Here is a 23,374-nt window from a genome sequence, read left to right as displayed (position 1 = left end):
TATTTTGCCCCATTTTATAAGAGACCACAATTTAAAAGCCTGTGGGTTTACTGGGAAGTGTATTTCATTATAGCATCCCTTCTCTTAGCCTTTGTGAACTTGAATCATTACACTTGGAAGTTTAAAATAATTTCTATTTACAAAGTTTTATTTCTTATAATATTGTTCTATTTGTAATTTTTGGCATTCGTGGACCATTTTGTCCTGTAGTCTATGAATTTGTGAACCAGGAATACATGCATGTCTTTGTAAAAAGAGAAACTGGCTGGGTACAGTGACTCACGCCTGTAATCCCAACACTTAGGAAGTCCAAGGAAGGTGGATCACTTGAGATCAGGAGTTCAAGACCAGCCAGGTCAACATGGTGAAACCCCTGTCTCTACTAAAAATACAAAAATTAGCTGGGCGTGGTGGCGGGTGCCCATAATCCCATCTACTCGGGAGGCTGATGCCACCCTGGAGGCGGAGCTTGCAGTGAGCAAGATGGCGGCACTGCACTCCAGCCTGGGTGACAGAGCAAGACTCTGTCTTAAAAAAAAAAAAAAAGAGAGGGAGAGAGAAGCAAAAATATAGTAACCATTGTAGGGATCTTTGTGGCTTTTAGTAAAAATAAGTCAACTCCCATGCAGAGTATTTGAGTGTCTCTTTTGGAGGTGTTAATATTGCTTAACATTCTAATTTCCTTTCCTACTCTCTGGGCTCTGGACAAAAATACACCACTATTTATCAGAATACTTGGACAAGTTTTATGAGCAAATTGGTTCTTTAAAAAGTGACACTAAATAAAATAAAAAATGGCAGTAGAAAAGGCGCAAAACTGTGTTGTGTCATGTAAACATTAGGATTGGTTTCTCTTTCATTTTCTAATTATAAAATTAGGTGAACTGCAGGGCCCTCATCCACTTTCCAGTTGAGAATTGTCATCAAACTTACAGTAAACTCAATCCCTGATAAGCTTCTAATAAAAATTCAACACTATTGCTAAAATGTATGCACATACCCAGAGATTAGAGAATAGTTGAGAAACTTTGTGATGTTATATATGACAATAATTAAAATAGTCCGCAAAATTAAAACTGATTTGACTATTCTCATGTTCCTGTTATTCACTTCGTAAAAATAAAACATTTTCCTGGCTGTTTCATGAATCTTAAGGATTCATGGGCTTAAAGGATTTAATTTTCATTTCATTCTCCCATATTGGGTTGACGATCAATCCGTGTTTCTTCCGTGTGGACAAAGGAAGAAATTACAAATTGTTTTAATAACCATGTATCATTGAGAAGGTTGAAAAGGTAAATGGCTTCACTAAAGAATGTGATATATTTAAAATATGAAATAGCATTCTATGAAAAAGAATAGAAATAGCACTCTATGAAATAGCATTCATAGAGTCATTTTTAAGATAGAAATATCTGACAAATAATAAATATTAAGCTACATTTCTTAATCAAAATTATAGTCACCTTTTATTTTCATAAGCCCACCACTTTAAGGCAGAGGCATTGGGGATTTAAAGGAATGTTTTAAATGGAAAGATGCTTTCGTTCTTAAGGAGGTACATTTATTTCCATTTGTCTCATCTGATTCATACAACTAACCCTAGGAGCTGGTGACTTCTTAAGATTTCCAAGCTGCTATTTTATAGATGTAGGTAACTGTGTTACCACTTTCCTAATGCACTTTCTTGTTTCTTCTCGGACAGGGACTGATTCAGGAGATCAATGATTTGAGGTTAAAAGTCAGTGAAATGGACAGTGAGAGACTTCAGTATGAAAAAAAGCTTAAATCAACCAAAGTAAGTTTTTTCGCAGGTTGACATTTTCAAACAAATGTCTCCACTATTCATCTATGCCCAATAATATAAATAATATGTTTTCTACTTAGTATATGATAAAGAAGGTATTTTAAAAGTAAATGAGGCCGGGCGCGGTGGCTCAAGCCTGTAATCCCAGCACTTTGGGAGGCCGAGACGGGCGGATCAGGAGGTCAGGAGATCGAGACCATCCTGGCTAACACGGTGAAACCCCGTCTCTACTAAAAAATACAAAAAACTAGCCGGGCGAGGTGGCGGGCGCCTGTAGTCCCAGCTACTCGGGAGGCTGAGGCAGGAGAATGGCGGGAACCCGGGAGGCGGAGCTTGCAGTGAGCTGAGATCTGGCCACAGCACTCCAGCCTGGGCGACAGAGCGAGACTCTGTCTCAAAAAAAAAAAAAAAAAAAAGTAAATGAAGTTCCCCCCAAGCTGGAAACCTTCTTGAATTTAAACACCACTGATCTGAATTTAAAAACAAGGCTTAACTCTTCCGACAGAACATAACCTGCCCTTTCTCTGAGTTGTATCTAACCTCCTTTATAAACTGGTACTATTTTCTCGGTTATTTAGTTTGTCTTTTTCTATCTGTAGTTTTCTTTCATTCCTCTGTCTCTCTACCAGTCTTTAATGGCCAAACTTTCTAGCATGAAAATCAAGGTGGGTCAGATGCAGTATGAAAAGCAGCGGATGGAACAAAAATGGGAGTCACTGAAGGTGTAGTAGACGTTGGGTGATGGGGTCCATGGCCTGTTGCTTTCTGGCTTGTGTTGTTTTGCTGTGATGATGTTTTAGTGGCATGTGCATTCATTGTGTGTGTGTCACCTGTTGATTAAAATCACCTCAAGCTGATTGAAGGAACGATGGGATCCCTGATGTTGTTTTCAGAAATACATGAAATAATTAGTGAAATACAATAAACAGGTAAAATGAAAGAATTTATAAATTAAACTCTCTTAGACTGAGACCCAAGCCTAGTAAAATAATTGTAAACATTCACCTGTGAAAGAATTCTGTTTCGTATCCACAGTAGAGGTCACTTTCCTCTTTAGGGACTTTCTTGATGGTAAATGTACAGCAGTTGACATTATCATGGCTACGAATAGAAATGACTGCTGAGAAGCAGCACGGTGAGAACGGGTTCACACTTCCTGCCAGTGCTACTGAAAATGTTTTGTACTTGTCTACTCTGCTTCTACCAGAAGTCAAAACTGTAGGGCCAACTGCCTCGCCTCATTGGAGAACTACATCTTCTCATAGTACTAAATGTAATAAATATATCATTACAGATTCTGAAAGTAAAATGTGATATTGAATATAAAGCTGTACGTCTTAGCATTGCATAGCTGTATTTTCTGTGTTAAATACAGCCAGCAAAATTTGTTTCCTAAAGCTTCTCTTTACTGAAAGGAAACTGAAAATTTAAACATTAGTACATAGAAGGATGGACTTGAAATCTTATACAGTTGTATACTTAAAAATTAAAAGAGGGCTTAAATATCTGTTTTCTAATTTAGTTTTTCCCATTGTTGTAGGAGATTCTGTCCTTTTATCTTAGCGATGAGGGTGAATTATTTAGTTTCATGATTTGGCTAAAGTTGTTGATGACTTGCTACTTTACCCATTAATGAAACTCTGTGCTTGTCAAGGAGGCATGAGTGCCAACTTGAAATGCCGAATAAATGTCAAGCTAGTCTTTTCCAATTTGCATTTTATTTTGCTTTTATGACACTAAGTATCTAATTTGATTATCTTCCTTGATTAACTTGGTTATATTTTTAATTTAATGTAAAGATTTAAACCTTAGGGCTATCCCATCCCTAATTACACTTTAAAAGATCTCTTTTTCATTTGATTACAAAGAAACTTGTAATAATTATACCATAACTATTATAAACAGAACTTCTGCTAATAGTCTTGCTTTTTGCTTTTCATTGCCCTTGTCTGATTTCTGATGCTTGCATCTAAATTCTTATAGATTTGTTTCATTCATAAAATCTGATTATTGATTTAAAGAGCTAATGTGCTCTCTGAATGTTCTTTTTTAGTCATGATCTGCTATTTTTAAATGAATTTGTAACTTGTAGGATGAACTGGCATCTTTAAAAGAACAACTAGAAGAAAAGGAATCTGAAGTAAAAAGGCTACAAGAAAAATTGGTTTGCAAGATGAAAGGAGAAGGGGTTGAAATTGTTGATAGAGGTAAGAAGATATCTTTCACATTTGTCATCTCATTTTTTTAAAGTCCTCCAAAATCTGTAAAAGAAACCAATGATAGTCAATGTGCAGTTTTAGCATCAAAGAAAGAGTAGCAGAATCCAGCCAGGCCCAGAACCACAGGGAATTCTCCAAGACTCTTTACTGTGACTGGGAATCCATTAACTTCCTCTTCAGCACCTGGAAAAGGGGCATTCTGTACTTCATTTGGTGTTTAGGATTACTAGACTGTAAATTCTCATCACAAGAATGGACTTGTCTCAATTGCAATGCAGGGGAATGTATGCCAAAAGAGTTAAAAAGAACCACCCCTGTGTCCCAGGATTGTTGCCCTCAGAACTGAAATTAGATAAAGTAGGGGGCTTAGAAACTGTTCTGCCCTTCAGACAGAAGAGAAAAATGGTTCTGTATCTTTGGAAAAATTAGTAACAAATGTATACCAGGGATTGAGCCCCTCTACCTTTTAGAGAAATAGGCTAATTCTGTTTTTGGAAAAATGCATGAATTTGTCCAAATCTTTTTTTTCATAACTGAAGAGGTTCGTTCTGAGTATTATATGGACCATAATTTCTAACAAAGTAGGTTGTATGTGATAGAAAATAGCCCAAATGAAATATATTTTTAAAATTACATTTGGAAATATAATGTGCATAACATCTGGCAGCACTAGGTTAAATTTAAGCTTTCTTTGTAATTACGAATGATGACTGTGGCATTGTGAGATACCAAAGCAATTTCTGACTCATTCGAAACAGTACAAATTCCAGTTAATGTAGCTTTGTTACATTTTTATCCGTTATATGAAAATTAGTGGCCGGGCGCAGTGGCTCAAGCCTGTAATCCCAGCACTTTGGGAGGCCGAGACGGGCGGATCATGAGGTCAGGAGATCGAGACCATCCTGGCTAATACGGTGAAACCCCGTCTCTACTAAAAATACAAAAAACTAGCCGGGCGAGGTGGTGGGCGCCTGTAGTCCCAGCTACTTGGGAGGCTGAGGCAGGAGAATGGCGTAAACCCGGGAGGCGGAGCTTGCAGTGAGCTGAGATCCGGCCACTGCACTCCAGCCTGGGTGACAGAGCGAGACTCCATCTCAAAAAAAAAAAAAAAAAGAAAAAGAAAATTAGTAACATTGTCTGTCCAATGAGGGACTTGAATTAGATTATCTGTAAAGTCCTTCTTTGCTCTAGAATACCATGGCCTTATATACCTGTAGGTATCCCAATTCCCTGTCCGTCAGAAAATTCATCAAACCTGAGGAAAATGGATTCTCACTGCCAACCGCTTCTCCGCCCCAGCCCATCACCTACTGTTTGGCATATATAGAATTGTGTATTGATAAGGGACATTCAGAAACAGGTCATACTGATCATGCTTTTAGGGTTTTAAGAATAAAATGGGCTGGGCACAATGGCTCACACCTGTAATCCCAGTACTTTGGGAGGCCAAGGAAGGAGAGATTGCTTGAGGCCAGGAGTTCAAGACCAGCCTGGGTAACACAATGAGACTCTGTCTCTACAAAAAATTTTTTAAGATTTGAAATTTCTAAATTTCAAATTTCGCCAGGCATGGTGGCTCAATCCTGTAATCCCAGCTACTTGGGAGGCTGAGGAGAGAGGATCGCTGAAGGCCCAGGAGTTTGAGGCTGTAGTGAGCTATGACTGTGTCACTGCACTTCAGCCTGGACAATGGAGCAAGATCCTGTCTCTGAAAAAAAAGAAAGATAAAGAATAAAATGGCATCACAGGACTTGTGGGCTAGAAGATATTAGAGTAATGCTACCCAAAGTCTGATCTGAGGACTCGAATCAACTTGGGAACTGTGTGTTACCAGTGCCCACCAGCTAAATACGGGGATTGAGAGCAAGTCTTTAGAAAGCTCATGTCAGGGTGATATTGGGATAGCTTCTAACTGCATCCTCAGTGGCCTCATCTTATTGGACAGGAGATAGACCCTTTCAGTGTTGTTGAACTTGAGTGGTGAGTTGCACGTGACACAAGCAGCGTTCTAGTCACATTCAGGAGGACCAGGTATCAAACTGTGATGGAAATATAAAAACAAAGTGACATTAACTAGGTTTTCATCATTTATGGTATAAGAAGTGCTTGTACTCCATAAACCTAATTTTAATGTGAGAAAATCACGGTCCAGAAAAATGAAGTAACAGAGGTAGTAACTCAAATTTAGGTCTCATATTCTCTTTCTAACCTCACACAGAGCATTATTATACTGCCAATCCTGCAGTCACAAAATAGTGCTGAAAAAGTTTTTATGAGGTTAGATTTCCTTTATTTTAGTTCAAAGGAGACTAAATAATAGTGATTTTAAAATATTATTTATTGTCGTAATGTTTGCTAACTTCCAATTCGATGGGTTTTCCTGCACAGATGAAAATTTTAAAAAGAAGCTCAAAGAAAAAAGTAAGGTTTGGTGCATTTCCATCAGCCTTTACATTCACCAAAAATACTACCTTCGACTGTTCTTTGCATGTGTTTTAAAACATTTCTCTCACCAAAGATGTAAAGTTGCTTCATCGATAAGCCCTCCATTTCTTCAGAGTGTACACAATAGAGGGTGGATAATAAAACAATAAGGTAAAAGATCATTTTGAAGATTTTGTCTGATTCAACCTTTCTGCTCTACAGGGTACAACAGGGCACACAGCATTGTGGATGTAAGAAAACATGTTCCTTGCAGTCTAGGTGATACAGGGTCAGAGGAGAAAACAACTCTTATAGTACGAAAACTCATGATTTTAAAGGTTTACCAGAGTTGAAAGATAATTTTGAAATTTGCTTTTGTTTTTCAATGTTTTGAAGTCCACTATTTGTCTGAGATCTATTAGAAGCTCCTTTGAACATGTTACATTGTTACAACAGAGATTGAATTCAGCTGATTAATGGAGCCTGAATATTTAATGCAACATTAAGATAAATCCTGCCAGACATGGTGGGAGGATCACTTTTGAGGCCATGGGTTCAAGACCAGCCTAGGCAACATAGTGAGATCCTGTCTCTACAAAAAAATTTAAAATTAGCTGAGCATGGTGGTGCATGCCTGTAGTCCCAGCTACTCAGGAGGATGAGGTGGAAGGATCACTTGAGCCCCAGGCATCTAGGAGTTTGAGGCTGCAGTGAGCTATGATCTTGCCATTGTACCACATTCCGGGCAATAGTGAGACCCCATCTCTTAAAAAAGAAAATTAACTCCTTAGGGGCTCTTTCCCCCAGATGTTAAATTCTCAATTCCTATAGAATATATCTTAATTTAAAATGTTACACCAATGCAGAATGATGCACCACTGTTTTAAAAATTATCTTAAGAAGACTGGATGTGGTGGCTCACTCCTGTAATCCCAACTCCTCAAGAAGTTGAGGTGGGAGGATCACTGGAGCCCAGGAGTTCAAGGCTACAGTGAGCTGTGATTGTGCCATGCACTCCATCTGAATGACAGGAAGATGCTGTCTCTAAAAAAAATATTATCTTCAGTAATTTTTTTTTCTCTCAGAAGCAGGCAACTTTAGCTGATTTTTTTTTCCTGTTTCGATTTTGTAGTTTGTGATATCGCTTTGGAGTGACTTTTCATTTATTTATTTGAGACAGGGTCTCGCTCTGTTGCCCAGGCTGATCTCAAACTCCTGAGCTCAAGCAATCCTCCCACCTTGGCCTCCCAAAGTGCTGGGATTACAGGCATGAGCCACTGCACCAGGCCCTGGAGTGACTTTTCATCTTTAAAATATTTAAGTTTTTTATTATTCAAGTAACATGCTTTTGTATTTGAATATCAAATTTTAAGGAGAATCACATTCAGCTTACTTTGGCCTTTATGTCTTGAAATCTATCTTAAGGTAGTATTGGAAATGAAGTTTATAGATGAAGCAAAGTACTTATTATGCTTATGTATGGAACTACAACCAGCTTCTTAGCATGACTACTCATGTAAATACTACATGCCATCAGGCTCCTACCATTCATGCCTCTATCTTGGTTATAACTATCATTTTCTCTGCTTTTGTCATTATATATACCATTCATGGCTTTCACGCACTGCTTTGTAGATTCCTTTTTTAAACACATGTTTTTATTACTATAGCACTGAAATTTCACGTTCAGTGTTCTCATGAAGATTCTCTTGTTGCTTTAAGAGAGGATAGCTAGTTCTCACACACCCTTGTTTTCTTTCTAGAATGGCAACTGTTCAGGTGAGATAGAAGACGTCCATCTTTTCAGATTTTCCCTAAAAGAGAATATGGGTGTTAAATGTGCCCTTTTAAAAGAATAAATGAAAGAAATCGTTAACATATTTACCTTAAAATATTTCAGTCTGGAGAGTAAATAACTTCTGATCACTGTCACACGTGTGAACTAAACTGACTTCTGATTTGGTGTTATTTTCAGACATCGAAGTACAAAAAATGAAGAAAGCTGTGGAGTCTTTGATGGCAGCAAATGAAGAAAAGGTATCCAGATGAAATTTAAATATATATGTGGATGTTTTTTAACACCGTTTTGACCATTCCATGCAATTTCATGAGCTATTCCATTTTAAAAGAACACGCCCAGAAAGAACACTGCTAGGAGTGAGGGGCAGGTGTGCACACTCCTAGGTGGGCTGTATGCACAGGAATAGGGAGGAGCTGCACTGGCTCCACTGAGAACTCTGCCCCCATGAATTCAGAAAATGTTCAAACTCTCTGATCAGTTCCGCATATTCAGGTGACAGAGAGAGGATACATTCCATAGTAGATCCTGTGTGTGGGCACTGAAAATTCTGGGCTGACCTGTGGGCCCTGAAGGAGCTAACTTGACAGCCTCACTCAGCTTCATGGTCATGTTGATTTTGTCCTCCATTTACTCATTATTTCCTTTACACTCCTGGCCCGTTTCACATCTGTGATTGTCTCTGCTCTCCTGAGAGATTAAATACCAGAAAACAGCGGCACAGTCTACTTCAGCTACTTTGGCTTCATTCCAAGGTTTCCACAGGTTTTCCCCGGCCAGTTGATTCTTGTTATCCACATCTAATGTTTCATCCTGCTAAGGGCAGGGATGCAGTTACCCCACGAAAACAGTGGGTTTCTTCATGGCCTGCCTGACCATCCATGTATCTAGCAGGCAGCCGCAATTGTGTTCAGCTGATGTCATCAGAACTTCTCTCCCCTTATCTGCCTGAATGAATAGAACCAGGGAATATTTCCCCCCAAAAAGAGTAATTTCAAGGAAGTAAAAAACAACAGAATGTCAAAGAACTTTGGCTTGATCCTTTTCTCCCATTGTAAGTTTCTTTCTCTCATTCTTGACTACTCTGTTTTTCTTATCTCCTTGTTTATTTTTGCCTTGCGTTCTCTTTATTTGCTCTTTATTGCCTGGAAATAAACTGATCATCATACCTACTCATACAGGTTCCTTTTTTGCTAATGGTTCCCACTATTGAATAAAAAGACAAGGAATTAGCAAGCTGCCCACCGTGACTTTTATTTTTTATTTTTTATTTTTATTTTTTTTTTTTTTTGAGACGGAGTCTCGCTCTGTCGCCGGGGCTGGAGCGCAGTGGCCGGATCTCAGCTCACTGCAAGCTCTGCCTCCCGGGTTTACGCCATTCTCCTGCCTCAGCCTCCTGTGTAGCTGGGACTACAGGCGCCCGCCACCTCGCCCGGCTAGTTTTTTGTATTTTTTTAGTAGAGACGGGGTTTCACCGTGTTAGCCAGGATGGTCTCGATCTCCTGACCTCGTGATCCGCCCGTCTCGGCCTCCCAAAGTGCTGGGATTACAGGCTTGAGCCACCGCGCCCGGCCGACTTTTATTTTTTAAAAAATCACTGAAATTAATTTTGTTTTCATTTCTGTCCCTCAACGAGCAACAGCAAACAAAACTCCCAGTGTTGAATGAGGACTTATGAGATGCTCAAACCTTTATAGGAGCACCCAGAGTAACATAACTTCCTCATGGGGTCGGGGGTTCAGAAGACTTCAAAGAGGACATATTTGAGCAAATTCTGGGGAAAAGCAAGAATTGTTCACTGGGAAAATAAAGGCTTCTTAAGCAAAGGGCCCATGAGTCAAAACTTGTCTTGAGACCAGGTATGAAACAGCACAGTGCATGCTGGGATTGAGCAGTGCAGGTGAAGGAGGGGGCGTGGGGCCGACCACAGAGCTCAGTCAGGGGGCAGGCCGCTTCACGCACCATGCTCTTGATTTAAGGTCTTAGCGTGTAAACCTTAGGCAGTGACATGATTAAATTGCCATTTTAGAAAGCTAACTCTGGTAGCAGAATGGGAGAGTGACGACAGGTCAACAGGTAAAAGTTTGTTAAAATAGGTGAGAAATGAAGAGGGCTTGAAGTAACGCAGTAGCAGTGAAGTGGTAAGGTGGGAAGAGGTTTTAGAGAAATTTACGGGTTGACAAGATTTAAGGTCTCTGGATTTGAAAAACGAGAGTAAGTTTCTGGTTTGGGCAACTGGGTGAGTGGATGGTGCTCTTAAGGAGTTAAGGAAATCCAAGCACAGGCTCAAGTGCTGAAGGGAAAGAATGAGCTTAATTGTAGATCTAGTCTATCCAATATGCTTATGGGACATTCTTAAGGAGATTTCTTACAGAAAGTTGGAACATGAATCTAAATGTTAGGATTAATGTAGAAACATAGATTGATGGGGAGTGAGGCCCATCAATTTTAGGAGAAATGTAGAGTTGTAGTTTGGTGTAGACTAAGCCACAGTTGATGTGTCAGGTAGCTTTTGCTTTGTGACAGACCACATTTATTATTTCTCGTACTTCTGTGAGTTGGCTAGATGATTCTTCTGATCTCGGCTGGCTTACCTGACGTCTGCAGTCAGCTGGTGGCTTAGATGAGACTGCATGCGTAATTTAGGATAGTGTCATTCACGTGTCCGGTGATTGACAGCTTGGTTTAGGTTGGCCACAGCTGGGAGAACTAGCCTCTTTCCCAGATGGTCTCCCATCCTCCAGTAGACTAGGCTAGGCTTCTTCACATAGTTCCTCAGGGTTCCTTAGAGCCACACCACAGGGCAGCCACAAAGGGCAAATGCTTTTCAAGCCTTTGCTTGAATTACATTTGCTGATATCTCTTTGGCCAAAGCCAGCCACATGGCCAGGCCCGGAATGAGAATGGGAGGAGCTAGGGAGGCCATTTTCATAGCACAGTTGAGCACATGGGAAAAGCAAAGAGGGTCACGGACAGAACCTGGAAGCTCTAGCATTTTATTAGTCTGAGAAGATAATGGGAGTCATGGAAGTTTGGCAGCTATCTGGTCAAAGGATTGATAAACAAAAATGGAAGAAAAGAAAGAGTGGATGGATAAGTGAGAGGAGAAGGAAAGAGTGAGGTCAGTCAAATGCCATATAGAGGTCAAATTAGAAAAAGGTTGGGGCTGGTCATGGTGGCTCATGCCTGTAATCCCAGTGCTTCAGGAGGCCAAGGTAGACAGATTACTTGAGCCCAGGATTTCAAGAGCAGTCTGGGTGACATGGTGAAACCCCATCTCTACAAAAATACAAAAATGAGCTGGTCATAGTGCTGCATGCGTGTACTCCCAGCAACTCAGGAGGTTGAGGTGGGAGGATGACTTGAGCCCAGGAGATTGAGGCTGCAGTGAGCCAAGATTGCACCACTACACTGCAGCCTGGGTAACAGAGCGAGACCCTGTCTCAAAAAAAAAAAAAAAAAAAGAATGAAAAGTGTTCATTGTTTTTAATAGATAGGAGGTCACCTTGGTAGAGTGTTTTGAGAGTGGAGAAGCCAGATGGTGATTAATGATGGCTAAGAAAGACAGAAGATGGGGGCCTTTCTTTCGAGGTTTGATTTATAAGTTAGAGAGGAGAGTAATTGAAGCTGACTTTTTTATTTTTTTGTTTTGCGTCTTATTACCTTGTTTTGTTTTTGTTTGTTTAAAGATGGCAGCTAAAGGATAGAATCTCTAAATTTAGAGGTACTTTTTCCATATCTTTAATGTATGTAGGAAACATAGTCTAGTTATTACCAGTTCTCCTAAAGCTTAGAAATATTCTTTAAATAATGTAAATAATTCACATCTGCTTATTCTTTTTTTAAAATGCTCTCTCGGCAGAATCATGCATATTCTTTATGTAAAAGCGATTACTGTTACTCTTTTAAGAACATAGGATTAAAGATTATAATTTATTTTATTCCTAGGATCGAAAAATAGAAGATCTTCGACAGTGCCTGAACAGGTACAAGAAAATGCAAGATACTGTGGTACTGGCCCAAGGTAAAAAAGGTAGAGTGTAGCTCGAAAAGTTTTTCTACTTTGGTTGACTCTAGGTGGCTATAAACTTACACATTTGGCCTCAGTTTCTTTCCTGGATCATACCCATCATCCCAAATTAGGTAGCTCATTCATTAATTGAACAATTAGAACTGTACTCTGCCGGAAAGTGTCCAGCCTGAGGAGTCAGTGTACTGTAGAGTCGTTGCTCAGGGAGTGCCTCTCTAAGGAGTTGATGAGATAGCATTCCAGAGAGAGAAAACGACAGCATATGCAGAGAGCCTAGGGGGAAAAGAATGTGGCATGCTTAAGAGGGAGAACACCAGTGCAGCTGCAAGGTGGTGGGCAGTGGGGAGAGGGGATGAAATGAGACCATGATGATGAGCAACCACTGGTCATGCAATGGGTGGAGTTAAGCTCATGCTCAAGTGCAGAGGGACTCACTGAAGGGTTTTAAAAGTCAGCAGTGGCCAGGCATGGTGGCTTACGCCTGTAATCCCAGCACTTTGGGAGGCCAAGGCGGGTGAATCACCTGAGGCCAGGAGTTCGAGACAAGCCTGACCAACATGGTGATACCCCGTCTCTACTAAATACAAAAAAATTTGCTGGGCGTGGGGGCAAGTGCCTGTAATCCCAGCTACTCAGGACGCTGAGGCAGGAGAATTGCCTGAACCCGGGAGGTGGAGGTTGCAGTGAGCCAAGATTGCACCATTGCACTCCAGCCTGGGTGACAGAGTGAGACTCCGTCTCAAAAAAAAAAAAAAAAAAAAAAAGTCAGCCGCAAGATCTTTGTAACACGTGGGCCATGGAGGGAAGTGAGCAGTATTGGGAGCAGCGGAAACCAATTCTGAGATTTGCAGTATTCCAAGTGAAAAAATCTGGTAGTTGCTGATTGGGAATATGTTATGGTGGATTGACCCAGTGGTGTAATAAGATAGAGGAGGAGAGTGAAGAAGAGAGGAGAGATCAAGAAAGACCTTTCCAACTAAAGCAGCTGGGTAGCTGATGGTTCCATTTACTGATATGGGGAAGCCTAGAGAAGGAACACTGGGCTGGGTAAGGAGGATTGAGTTCAGCTTTGAACATGGTAAGTTCAGAAAAACCCTGTAAAACAGGTACATAAAGATAGTTGTGCATTTTGTTGTATTCGTTATTATTTTATCTGCAGATGGGCCAATTGGCCATCCTCAAATGTGGAGGAAATCTGAAAGGGCTCTTGTTTTTTAGCAATGCATAGGTAGAGTTATTTGCTCTCAACGTAAGCACTGGAAATAAACAATTCTTTTGGAAGGTCCCCATGAAACACTCAGATTTTGAAATTTTAATTTTGGTGAGTTCGCAGAGAAGGAAAATCCTGCTTTGGATCAGGATTTTTGAAAAAAAAAATTGTATGCAGGGTCTGGCATATTAGATTTTATAAATATCTGAGTGAGCAAATGAACCTCTGATAATCAGTGTTGACTAGCAGTTCTCATCACTCAGCATTTTCCATGCCTTCAGAAAAAGAGTCTCTATCCTATGGAATATTGCAAATTTGTAAGTGGTTTTTACATATGCATCTCATTTAAAATATTGTTTAATTTTATAGAGTTTCATCTGTCCAATTCTTATGTTTAAAACCAAGGCAGAAAAAATTAATTCCTTTAATTAGACTATATTGTAAAACATTTGGAAAATAAAGAAAAGAGATAAAAATCACTCATAATTGCACTGGCATGATCACTATTGGCATTTTTTTTATTGTTTCTTTCTAGCTTTTTTTTCCTGTGCATACAAACATGTAAATGAAAGAGATAGTTTTCAATGAGGTACAGCAGCACAGATTTCATAAACCCTTGAAAACTATGTTCTGTTCCAATAAAGGGTTGTATAAACTGATTTCTCACTAGGAGTTATATTTAGTTAATCCTCACACAATTCTAATAACACTAAATTCTAATAAAATTAGAATAACATTCTAGTGAAACCTAAATTAAGAAGCTGTGGTCTGATTAAGATCTTTAAACAAGTATATGATTTACCATTTCATATTATTTGTAGATTAGAGTCTTAAGTATCATTTTTTTTCTGTTTTTAAAAAAGAATATCTGGCACTGCGCTTTCACCATTTAATCCTTTTGATTTCTAGAGATGCAAAAAAAAAAAATTCTCAAGGTTGCAGCTTTGGTGAATATGTGGTTGCTTTTTTCCATCAGACTTTTTTTGCTTTAAAATGGCATAAAAGGATCCTCTTGAGAGATCAAAGGTCGTCTGTCTTTTTGTTTTTTCTATTCTTTCTATATTTTTTCAAGAGCACAGCAGTGATGAAAACTAAGTTGTTTAAATGGGACTTTGTTGCTATTTGGAATTTGTTTTTTGTACCAGGTATTATTCAGTTTGATTATTTCTACACTAAAATTTGTAAGCCCCGGATTTTAAAACAAAATTACAAGAGAGTTGTTGGAAAAAGTTAACTTTTAATTTTCTTTCCCTCTGATGAGTCAATGTATCGAGTACGACTTTGTCTATTAATATCATAGGTACCCACTGTGGCCCAAGAGCCCCTGGCCCTAGTTGTTCAGTTTCAAATGCTGTTTCCTAGGTCCTATGTTGTTTTTCAAGGGATGCCAGGAGAAGCTGACTCTGATTTTTGGGGATCAGAAAAAATTTTATGTTCAATATAATTGGGTTTCTTATCTTCCTGTAAAAGTGAAATATAAATCAAAAACTGCTGTTGTCTTCTCTTTGCTTTGTCTTTTCCCAGGCAAAGATGGAGAATATGAAGATCTGCTCAATTCCAGTTCCATCTCCACTTTGCTGGATGCACAGGGTTTCAGTGATCTGGAGAAAAGTCCATCACCCACTCCAGTAATGGGATCTCCCAGTCGTGACCCATTTAACACAAGTGTTCCTGAAGAGGTATTAATAGACTTTCGATATTTCCTTCATGTTGAAGAGACTGTGTTATTGACAGTTAAAACACTGCTCATAACGTGAAAAACATGGGTTCCTTTCTCAGTTCCATTACCAACTCAAGTGAGGTTATATAAATAAATTGACTTTGGCCACTTCTGATGGTGACTCTGAAAGATAATTGAATAAAATTTTCTTCTGACTTCTTTAGACTTGGAAGAAGCAACTGGAGAGGAGTAAGCAGTTATACACTCCTTAGTTTGCATCAAACTGGCATGAAAATCTGTTTGCTATCTATTGTACACCACACCAAAAGTTTGTGGCTTCAATGACAGCATTTCTTTTGCTGATGACTCTGCACTTCAGCAGGGTTCAGCATGAGCATCTCGTCTCTGCTCCACTTGGCATCAGCTGGAGTGGTGTGAAGGCCTGGGCCTGAGTCTTCTGAAGGCTAACTCACTCATATGTCTGGTGGTTGAGGCTGGCTTTTGGCTAGGACCTCAGCTGAGGCCCCGTTTAGAACAACTACCTGTGACTGCTTGGGCTTCCTCACAATCCTAAGGGTGAGCATTCCAGGAGGCCCGGGCAACTCTGCATCTCCTGTTATGATTTATCTCAGAAATCACACGGCATCTCTTCTGCTGTAGCCACAGGCCTACAGCCCACCCTGATTCAAGGAGAGGAAACACAGACCCTACCCTACCTCTGGATGAACAAGTGACAACATTACATTGTTAGGACATATGGGATGGGATATATTGGTGCAACCATATTTGGAAAATATAATCTACCCTCTGGCTATACCACTTTACATCCCTCTCCCATGCAAAAGACACTCGCCCCCTTTCCGAAGACCCCTGAGTCTCATTCCAGTGAGGCGTCAACATCCCAGGATCTTGTCATCCAGACCAGGTTGAGATGTGGGTGAAGCTCCTCAGGGACAGTTCCTTGCGCACAGCTCCTTGGGGACTGTTCCATTGACTTAAAGAGCTGTGGACTTCAAGGACAGTTATCTGCCCTCCATGCACCCATACAATAGTTGGACAGGCATAATGTTACTGCAGTAGCCACTCCCATTTAAAAAGGGGAGCGGGAAGGCTCACAGGTGTCACCAGTCCATAGCAATTCCAAAATCCGGCCAGGCACGTGTTGCCAATCCTCTGGGCTATTGGCTCTTCCCTCTAAGTCATCCTTCCTTTGCCTGTATTTGCAGATGAGTAGTTTTCTCAGTTTTGTGCCTGCAAAAATGCCCAAAGATCTCCAAATTCATCTCTTCATTTTCCATTATCTCTGTCCTTTTGAGTCTAATTTGGTGTAATACTTTAAACATTTAGAATTTCATATGAATCATGTTATAATTCACTGAATTAGAGAAGAACACATCCACAGCTATCTTCACCATAAGCCTATCTCTGTAGCTAAGGTTCCCTGTAAGGCTGCAGTGGGACAACCCATTGCTTTTAGAGCCTTTGATCATTTTTCAAAGGTTCAATGAGACAGTACTACTCTAATCTTCCTAAGGTTTTTTTTTTTCTATTTTCATTTGATTCTAGTCTAGTCCATCCTGAGGTCTTAGCAAAGGGTTTTACAGCCACATCCTTGGCTCACCTGAAGACCATGTTCTCCTGATAGCCCTTGTGCTTGACCTTTGCCCTGAAACTGTTTCTTAATTTTAGTGTAATTTTTTTCGTCTAGAGAGACTGGGAATGGGAAATAGTTTCATTGTCTAAACAATCTTGGCTTCCTTATTTTAGCAGTTCCTGTTTTGGTCATTTCTCTTCTCACATTTTACCATAGGTAGTGAGAAGAAACCAAGTGGCATTTTTACTTTTTATCTGTTGCTGATAATTACACAATGAGAAGATGAAATTTGAACTGAATGAAAATGAATTCAAGGAGAAGACAATGAAAATTTCTCTCTTAAATGTAGGAGAGGGCTGAAATATTTCATTAATCAAGGAATTAGTTAAGGAATAAGAAATACTATGGTGGAAAATATCCCCTAATTGTTAGATATATATTTATATTGAAAGCAAAAATAATATTTGACAGCCCATGAGTATGCTGCAATTATAGAACTAGTGTTACATGTAGGGTACACCCAAATAATCTCACGTCCTTTTAGAAAAAGTCTTTGCTATGTGAATTGTAGTTTAATTACCGGTTTTAAGTTTGTAACAAGAATGGTTTGATGAGGATTGAGGGAGTTCAGCCACATTTTTAAAGAAAAGCCAGGAGGGGGATCTGAGTTTGGAATTAAAGTCTAAAAGTTTGAAAAAGATCAAGAAAATGGGTCTGTTAGTTTAGTTATATTTTCCTCATGATTAGGAATCTCAAGAGACAAATGAACTTCAGGAAACAGCGATGATGGCTAAATAAGTTGCCCAGAATTCACCAGAAAGATTCAAACTGAAAAAGTTGATAGTGAAATAATCTCCTACTTTATAAATAATATGATTTCACATTTTATAACCTTTTATTGCGTTAAAGGATGAGCCCACCACTGAATAACAGAAACAAAAATCACAAAGCTGAATTTATTGCTTACTTAAGTGAGTGAGTGTTCCCAGTCAAGTACATTCTCTTCTAGCTGATCATATGTGGGTTTTGGGATGGTTGGAGCTCAAGGATTGGTGGACTTTCTGAGGCAAGTGTGAGTCGACGTCCACTGTAGATGTGTGGTTACTAAGGTGAGACTGTTGCTGACTGGTTGGCGTGTAGAAGTGTGTTCACTGGTGTGAGTCCTTACCAGGCAGCTTTCAGAAGTGAAGAACTGTCACTGGTTGACTGGTAGGAGTTCATTGTGACAAACTTTGTTCATTTTTTTTTTTTTTTACTGAAATATTTTTCGTTCATTCATTTATGACGTGGCCCACAATCTAATTGCTCTACGGTTGTAAAAAATTATTGAAAACCGAAGTATTAAAATTATTTCACAGGCTCTTTCCTTAGGATACACAAAGCATTTGTTTGAGAAAATGTGTTATGCATTTTATTTGTTGCTGTATTATTATTATTATCATTAAGCAGTGTTTTAAGTGGTAGCCACAAAGTCCATTGTAATTGGTTTTAATTACACTTTTCATCAATTATGTTAATTGAAATTAGTCAACTAGTTCGCACATAGAATAATAATTAACTGGCTTGACCAATGTTCCGTATAAGATTAGTAGTAGAAATCAAAGTAAAAATGGAGCTTTTCACTGGACACAGTGGCTCATGCCTGTAATCCCAGCACTTTGGGAGGCTGAGGCAGGAGGACTGCGTGAGCACAGAGTTCCAGATTAACCTGGACAACATAGGGAAACCCTGTTTCTACAAAAAAATTTTAAACATCAGCAAGCTGTGGTGGCGCATGCCTGTGGTCCCAACTACTTGATGGGGCTAAGGTGGGAGGATCACTTGAGCCCAGAGGTTCGAGGCTGCAGTGAGCCGTGATCGCAGCACCGTACTTTAGCCTGGATGACAAAGTGAGACCATTTTGAGACCAAAAAATAATAGTAATAATAGAGTGTTGAAAGCAAAACATGTTACCGAAATCTTACGTTAAATCGTCACAACCTGCAGGGTAGGCATTGTCATTCTTATTTTACAGAGGGCGAAACTAATGGATGCCTCGCGAAGTGATTTGCTAAGATCACAGATCACTTAGGCAAGTGTGTCAGAGCCAACATTTCAGCCAGGGCTTAAGGTTGTTAGGATTTACTATTACTAGCTGGGTACGGTGGCACACATCTATAATCTCAGCTACTCAGGAGGCTATGGCAGGAGACTGCTTGAGCCCAGGAGTTCGAGACCATTCTGGGCAACATAGCAAGACACCATCTCAAAAAAAGAAAAAAACATTACTATTAACTTGCTTAATGGTATACCATCTTTTTCACAATATTCAGTGTCTTATTCAGAACCAAGTTAAAAAATTTCCTTCCTCCAGAATGATTTCCTTGATTAGTACTTCTTCTGTGTAGATGTTTATATTCCGAAATCATTTTATAGAGTTCTGAACAATGATTATGAGATTTTTGTCAATAGACCATTTAATTGTCTTACTTTTGTTTAATTACTCTGTGGCTTGTGTTTTGTTTTGATTGATTGATTGACTTTTGACTTTTTATGATTACATTACAGTTCCATACCACCATCTTGCAAGTTTCCATCCCTTCATTATTGCCAGCAACTATAAGCATGGAAACTTCTGAAAAATCAAAGTTGACTCCTAAGCCAGAGACTTCATTTGAAGAAAAGTATGTCATTTATTAACAGTACAATATAAATGTTCAAAACAGTAGATCAACCAAAGACACAGATGTATTGCATTTATTTACAGACACAATTTTTACCTAGAAAAGCAAGAAACAGCAAGACGTCCATTGGGGGATCTGTAATCAGTTCTGTATTATGGAAATAAAAAGTGTGAAGCAGGAAGCGATAAGAGATGAGGCTGCGGAGGTAGGGTGGTCAGGTTCGAAAGAGATTTTGAGGAATTTGGCTGGGTGTGGTGGCTCACGCCTATAATCTCAACACTTTGGGAGGCCAAGGCAGGCAGATCACTTGAGGCCAGGAGTTTGAGACCAGCCTGGCCAGCATGGCGAAATCCCATCTCTACTGAAAATACAAAAATTAGCTGAGTGTGGTGGTGCACACCTGTAATCCCAGCTACTCGGAGGCTGAGGCACAAGAATCACATAAACCCAGGAAGCGGAGGCTGAAGTGAGCTGAGATCACATCACTGTACTTCAGCCTGGGTGACAGAGCGAGACTGTGTCTCAAAAAGAAAAAAAAGGAAAAAACAGTTTAAGGAACTTGGATTTTTATGTCCTAGGTCATAGGTAACTGTGAAAGGATTGTAAACTAAATAGTCACGGTCATGTGCTGTGAGTGCATTTGAAGGATGGGTCTGAAGGGGACAGGAAAAAGGATACAGTAGTTTGTCTGTAAGCAAATAGAATGTTTTGCCAACATATTCCCAAATTGCCTCGTCTTATTTTAGGCCAAATAGAACATTTTTTAAAAAATGGAAATAGCTTCCTTTGCTCAATTTTTTGTTTTTTACATATCTGTTCACTTAGAACATATATGGTCTTTTATTCGTGAGGTTAATAAATACCTTTTGTTCTTTACATTTTAGTGATGGAAAGATAATCCTTGGTGCCACTGTTGATACCCAACTGTGTGATAATCTTTTGTAAGTTACATTTTATTCAATGTGAAAATGTGATTGAGGCTAGAGGAGGAAGAGAGTTCTGTTATACTAACAGTTACTAATACTAACAGCAAATGACTGAGGCTGTTCAATTACTGAATAAATTAATGCAGCTATAATAATTGGGTGGGGGTGAAGGTGGGGAGCTGTAAGTTTACAAAGAAATAATTTCTCATTTGCTATTATCTCACGCCGGGGTTTTGCAGGTCTTTAGCCTTGCTTAATCAGTTTTCATTTGAAGTTCAATGCTTTTAATTCATTTTTGCACTGACATATTTTGAGTCCAGTGGGAAGGCGTCACAGGGAATGATGTGATGCTGGAAAAGCTGAGATGGGTTTTTTTGCACTTTCAGTTTTATGAACTGACCTAATATCTATGTTTATCCAAGTTAAAGTCTGGATTAAATTAGGAAAGTCTATTTTCAGAGCAGTACTCAAAAATGAGATCTTTTCTTTTCTCACTATTATCTTTTACTTTATTTGGTAGTTGATACTTCTGGCAATGTATACATATAAATACAGAAGAAATGCCTTTTAAACGTTTGTAAATGTGCGTATTTATATTACTCTGTTTCGTAGAGCCAAATACATTACTTCTCTGTCACTATCTCTAAACTGGTCACATATCTCTACCTTCAATTTTTTAGTAACACCAGCTCTACATAATTGAATACTAATTATGTGAAAGAGAGAGTCTCTGGATGTTTATAGTGTCTCTTTCCCTTCACTAGGATAGCAAATGAATTATTATGGGCAGCATTAGGGATTCCTCTACTATGCTTTAATTAGAACTATAAAATGAATTGCTTTTCCAGGCTCAGAAAAGTGATTCCCTCGTGAATTGAAAAGTAAAACTTCCATTCTTTGTTTTAATTAGAAGGATTAGATATAAATAGTACATGAGTATTTTTAAAGTTCCTAGTTTAAATATGTACATGCAGAGGACGCACCACTAGTCCACAGAAAACACTGCTTTATTTTTGAATATCGACATCACAAGGCTAGTCCTAAGTGCTTTTCCAGCTCTTCTAACATGTGTAGGGCAGTCAGAATTATTGGCAGGACAGTTAATCACCCCTGCTTTTAAAAGAACTAAATGTTGTCATTTAGTTAAGCACATAAGTGACTGCCTGATTCCAGATTTTCTTTTATTACTGGGATTCAACCCACATGCAATTTTAGTTTCTTTCCAAGATGTTTTACTTAGAAACAGTGGCACTGGAGCCACTTATTATTAATTGTTATTGCTGTTATTTTTAGAACTTCAAGTCTGCAAAAGTCCAGCAGCCTGGGCAATCTGAAGAAAGAGACATCTGACGGGGTGGGTTCTGTGTTTTTTGTCTGTTATCCTGAGAAAAAACTGTTTAGGGATCTTCATCTTTTCCCTTTTTGCAAATAAAACTCTCATGAAGAGCTTGTGGTTTTTAGTGGAAAATTATTAGATATTAGGTTTAACAGTAAATATTAAGAAGTATGAATATGAAGGATTGAAAATAGTATGTAAAACCAAAAATGGAGACTTTAATAAAACATTTTGGAAAATAAATGATACTAAGATTTTGTAGCTTAGAAGTAGATATAAAATTATTTTAACTTATGGAGTTGTATGTGACAAATTCAGAATTATACAAAGGATTTCCCTAACAACCTTAAATATTGTTATTGCTTTGCTTTGAACAGGAAAAGGAATCTATTCAGAAGACATCAGAGGTAACTTTTTGTCCAAATTACAATGCAAAAATATTGCTACTTCCATTACCTGTAAATTGCTTAAATGTCTCCAGTGGATAAAAACTTTCAGAACCTCTAAAACATTATGCCAAATGAAGCCAGACACAAAGTTCACATACTATATGATTCCATTTATGTGAAATATCCAGAACAGATAAATCTATAGAAATAGAATGCAGATCGGTGTTTACCAGTGGTGAGAGGAGGGAAGAATGGGGAGAAGCTATTCAAGGGTAAGGAGTTTTGCTTTCAAATGATGGAAATGTTTTGGAACCGGGTAGAGGTGGTGGTTGCACAACATCGTAACATACTAAATGCCACTGAATTGTGCGCTTTAAAATTGTTAGTTTTGTTATGAATTTCACTTCAATAAGTTATTAAGAAACAAAATGTTCCTAAGAACAAAAATGTTCTTAATGACCGTAACTGAGCTTCCTTAGACCTCCCCAAAAGTCCTTCTTAGATTACCATTAGATTATACACCCAGTGTCCATCTAAAGCAAACATTTTGGTATGTTTAAAGATGTCATCAGCATGTGCTCAATTCTTCTTTCCCCGATGTTTTTTTTTTTTTTTTTTTTTTTTTTTTTTTTTTTTTTTTTTTTTTTTTTGAGATTGTATCACTTTGTCAGCCAGGCTGAAGTGCAATGATGCAATTATAACTCACTGTAGCCTCAATTTCCTGTGCTTAGGTGATCCTCCCACCTCAGCCTTTCAAGTAGCTGGGATTGCAGGCATGCACCACTATACTGGGCTGTTTTTTTTGTTTTTTTTGTTTTTTAAGTACAGATGAGATCTTGTTATGTTGCTCGGGCTGATCTTGAACTCCTGAGCTGCTCAAGTAATCCGCCCACCTCTGCCTCTCAAAGTACTGGGATTACAGGCATGAGCCACTGTGCCTGTTCTGTCCTCTGATTTTCTGTCATTAACCTTGCAAAGATTACAGCTTGATAGGCTACTTCCAGATCCAGTCTCTTGACTGTTGGCTCTTAGTGCCAGAGTTATATATGGACAGAACTGACAAAGCAGCTAGTGGCAACAGCTATAATTAAAATCCTTTTTGTCTTTTCAGTTCAATAAGTGGTTAAATGATTTTGACGTTATTGTTGAGCCAGGGATAATAATACCACTAAATGGTGCCATCTATAAACTTTTGGTTTCTGTGAGCTATAGATATATAGAGTAAAATAACCTAAAATACCTATATCCCCTCACCCTTTTCTCTGCTTCTGCAAAAAAAGAAGCAGAGGGCAAGAATTATTTCTACTTCTGCCAAAAA

The 23,374-nt window shown here is 38.9% G+C and overlaps 1 protein-coding gene across 21 annotated transcripts in view; it reads left to right on the top strand.

Annotated features, from left to right (window-relative positions):
- LOC105492173 (PPFIA binding protein 1) overlaps positions 1-23,374 on the top strand; it is a 176,821-nt gene that overhangs the window by 133,307 nt on the left and 20,140 nt on the right. For 7 of the 21 annotated variants that reach the window (XM_071071979.1, XM_071071986.1, XM_071071983.1 and 4 more), the window contains 11 exons: positions 1,706-1,798; positions 2,437-2,529; positions 3,900-4,014; positions 6,415-6,447; positions 8,426-8,487; positions 12,197-12,281; positions 15,013-15,167; positions 19,290-19,405; positions 20,290-20,346; positions 21,625-21,685; positions 22,045-22,074. In XM_071071979.1, coding sequence (XP_070928080.1) covers positions 1,706-1,798; positions 2,437-2,529; positions 3,900-4,014; positions 6,415-6,447; positions 8,426-8,487; positions 12,197-12,281; positions 15,013-15,167; positions 19,290-19,405; positions 20,290-20,346; positions 21,625-21,685; positions 22,045-22,074 — 900 coding nt within the window. The remainder of the gene's footprint in view (positions 1-1,705; positions 1,799-2,436; positions 2,530-3,899; positions 4,015-6,414; positions 6,448-8,425; positions 8,488-12,196; positions 12,282-15,012; positions 15,168-19,289; positions 19,406-20,289; positions 20,347-21,624; positions 21,686-22,044; positions 22,075-23,374) is intronic. The other 14 variants (XM_011759183.3, XM_011759177.2, XM_011759175.3 and 11 more) reach the window with 7 other exon arrangements.

Source organism: Macaca nemestrina, chromosome 10 (genome assembly GCF_043159975.1).
Source record: "Macaca nemestrina isolate mMacNem1 chromosome 10, mMacNem.hap1, whole genome shotgun sequence".
Taxonomy (NCBI): Eukaryota; Metazoa; Chordata; class Mammalia; order Primates; family Cercopithecidae; genus Macaca; species Macaca nemestrina.
The sequence above is the reverse complement of the archived record's forward strand: the minus strand, read 5'-3'. Positions and strand labels throughout refer to the sequence as shown.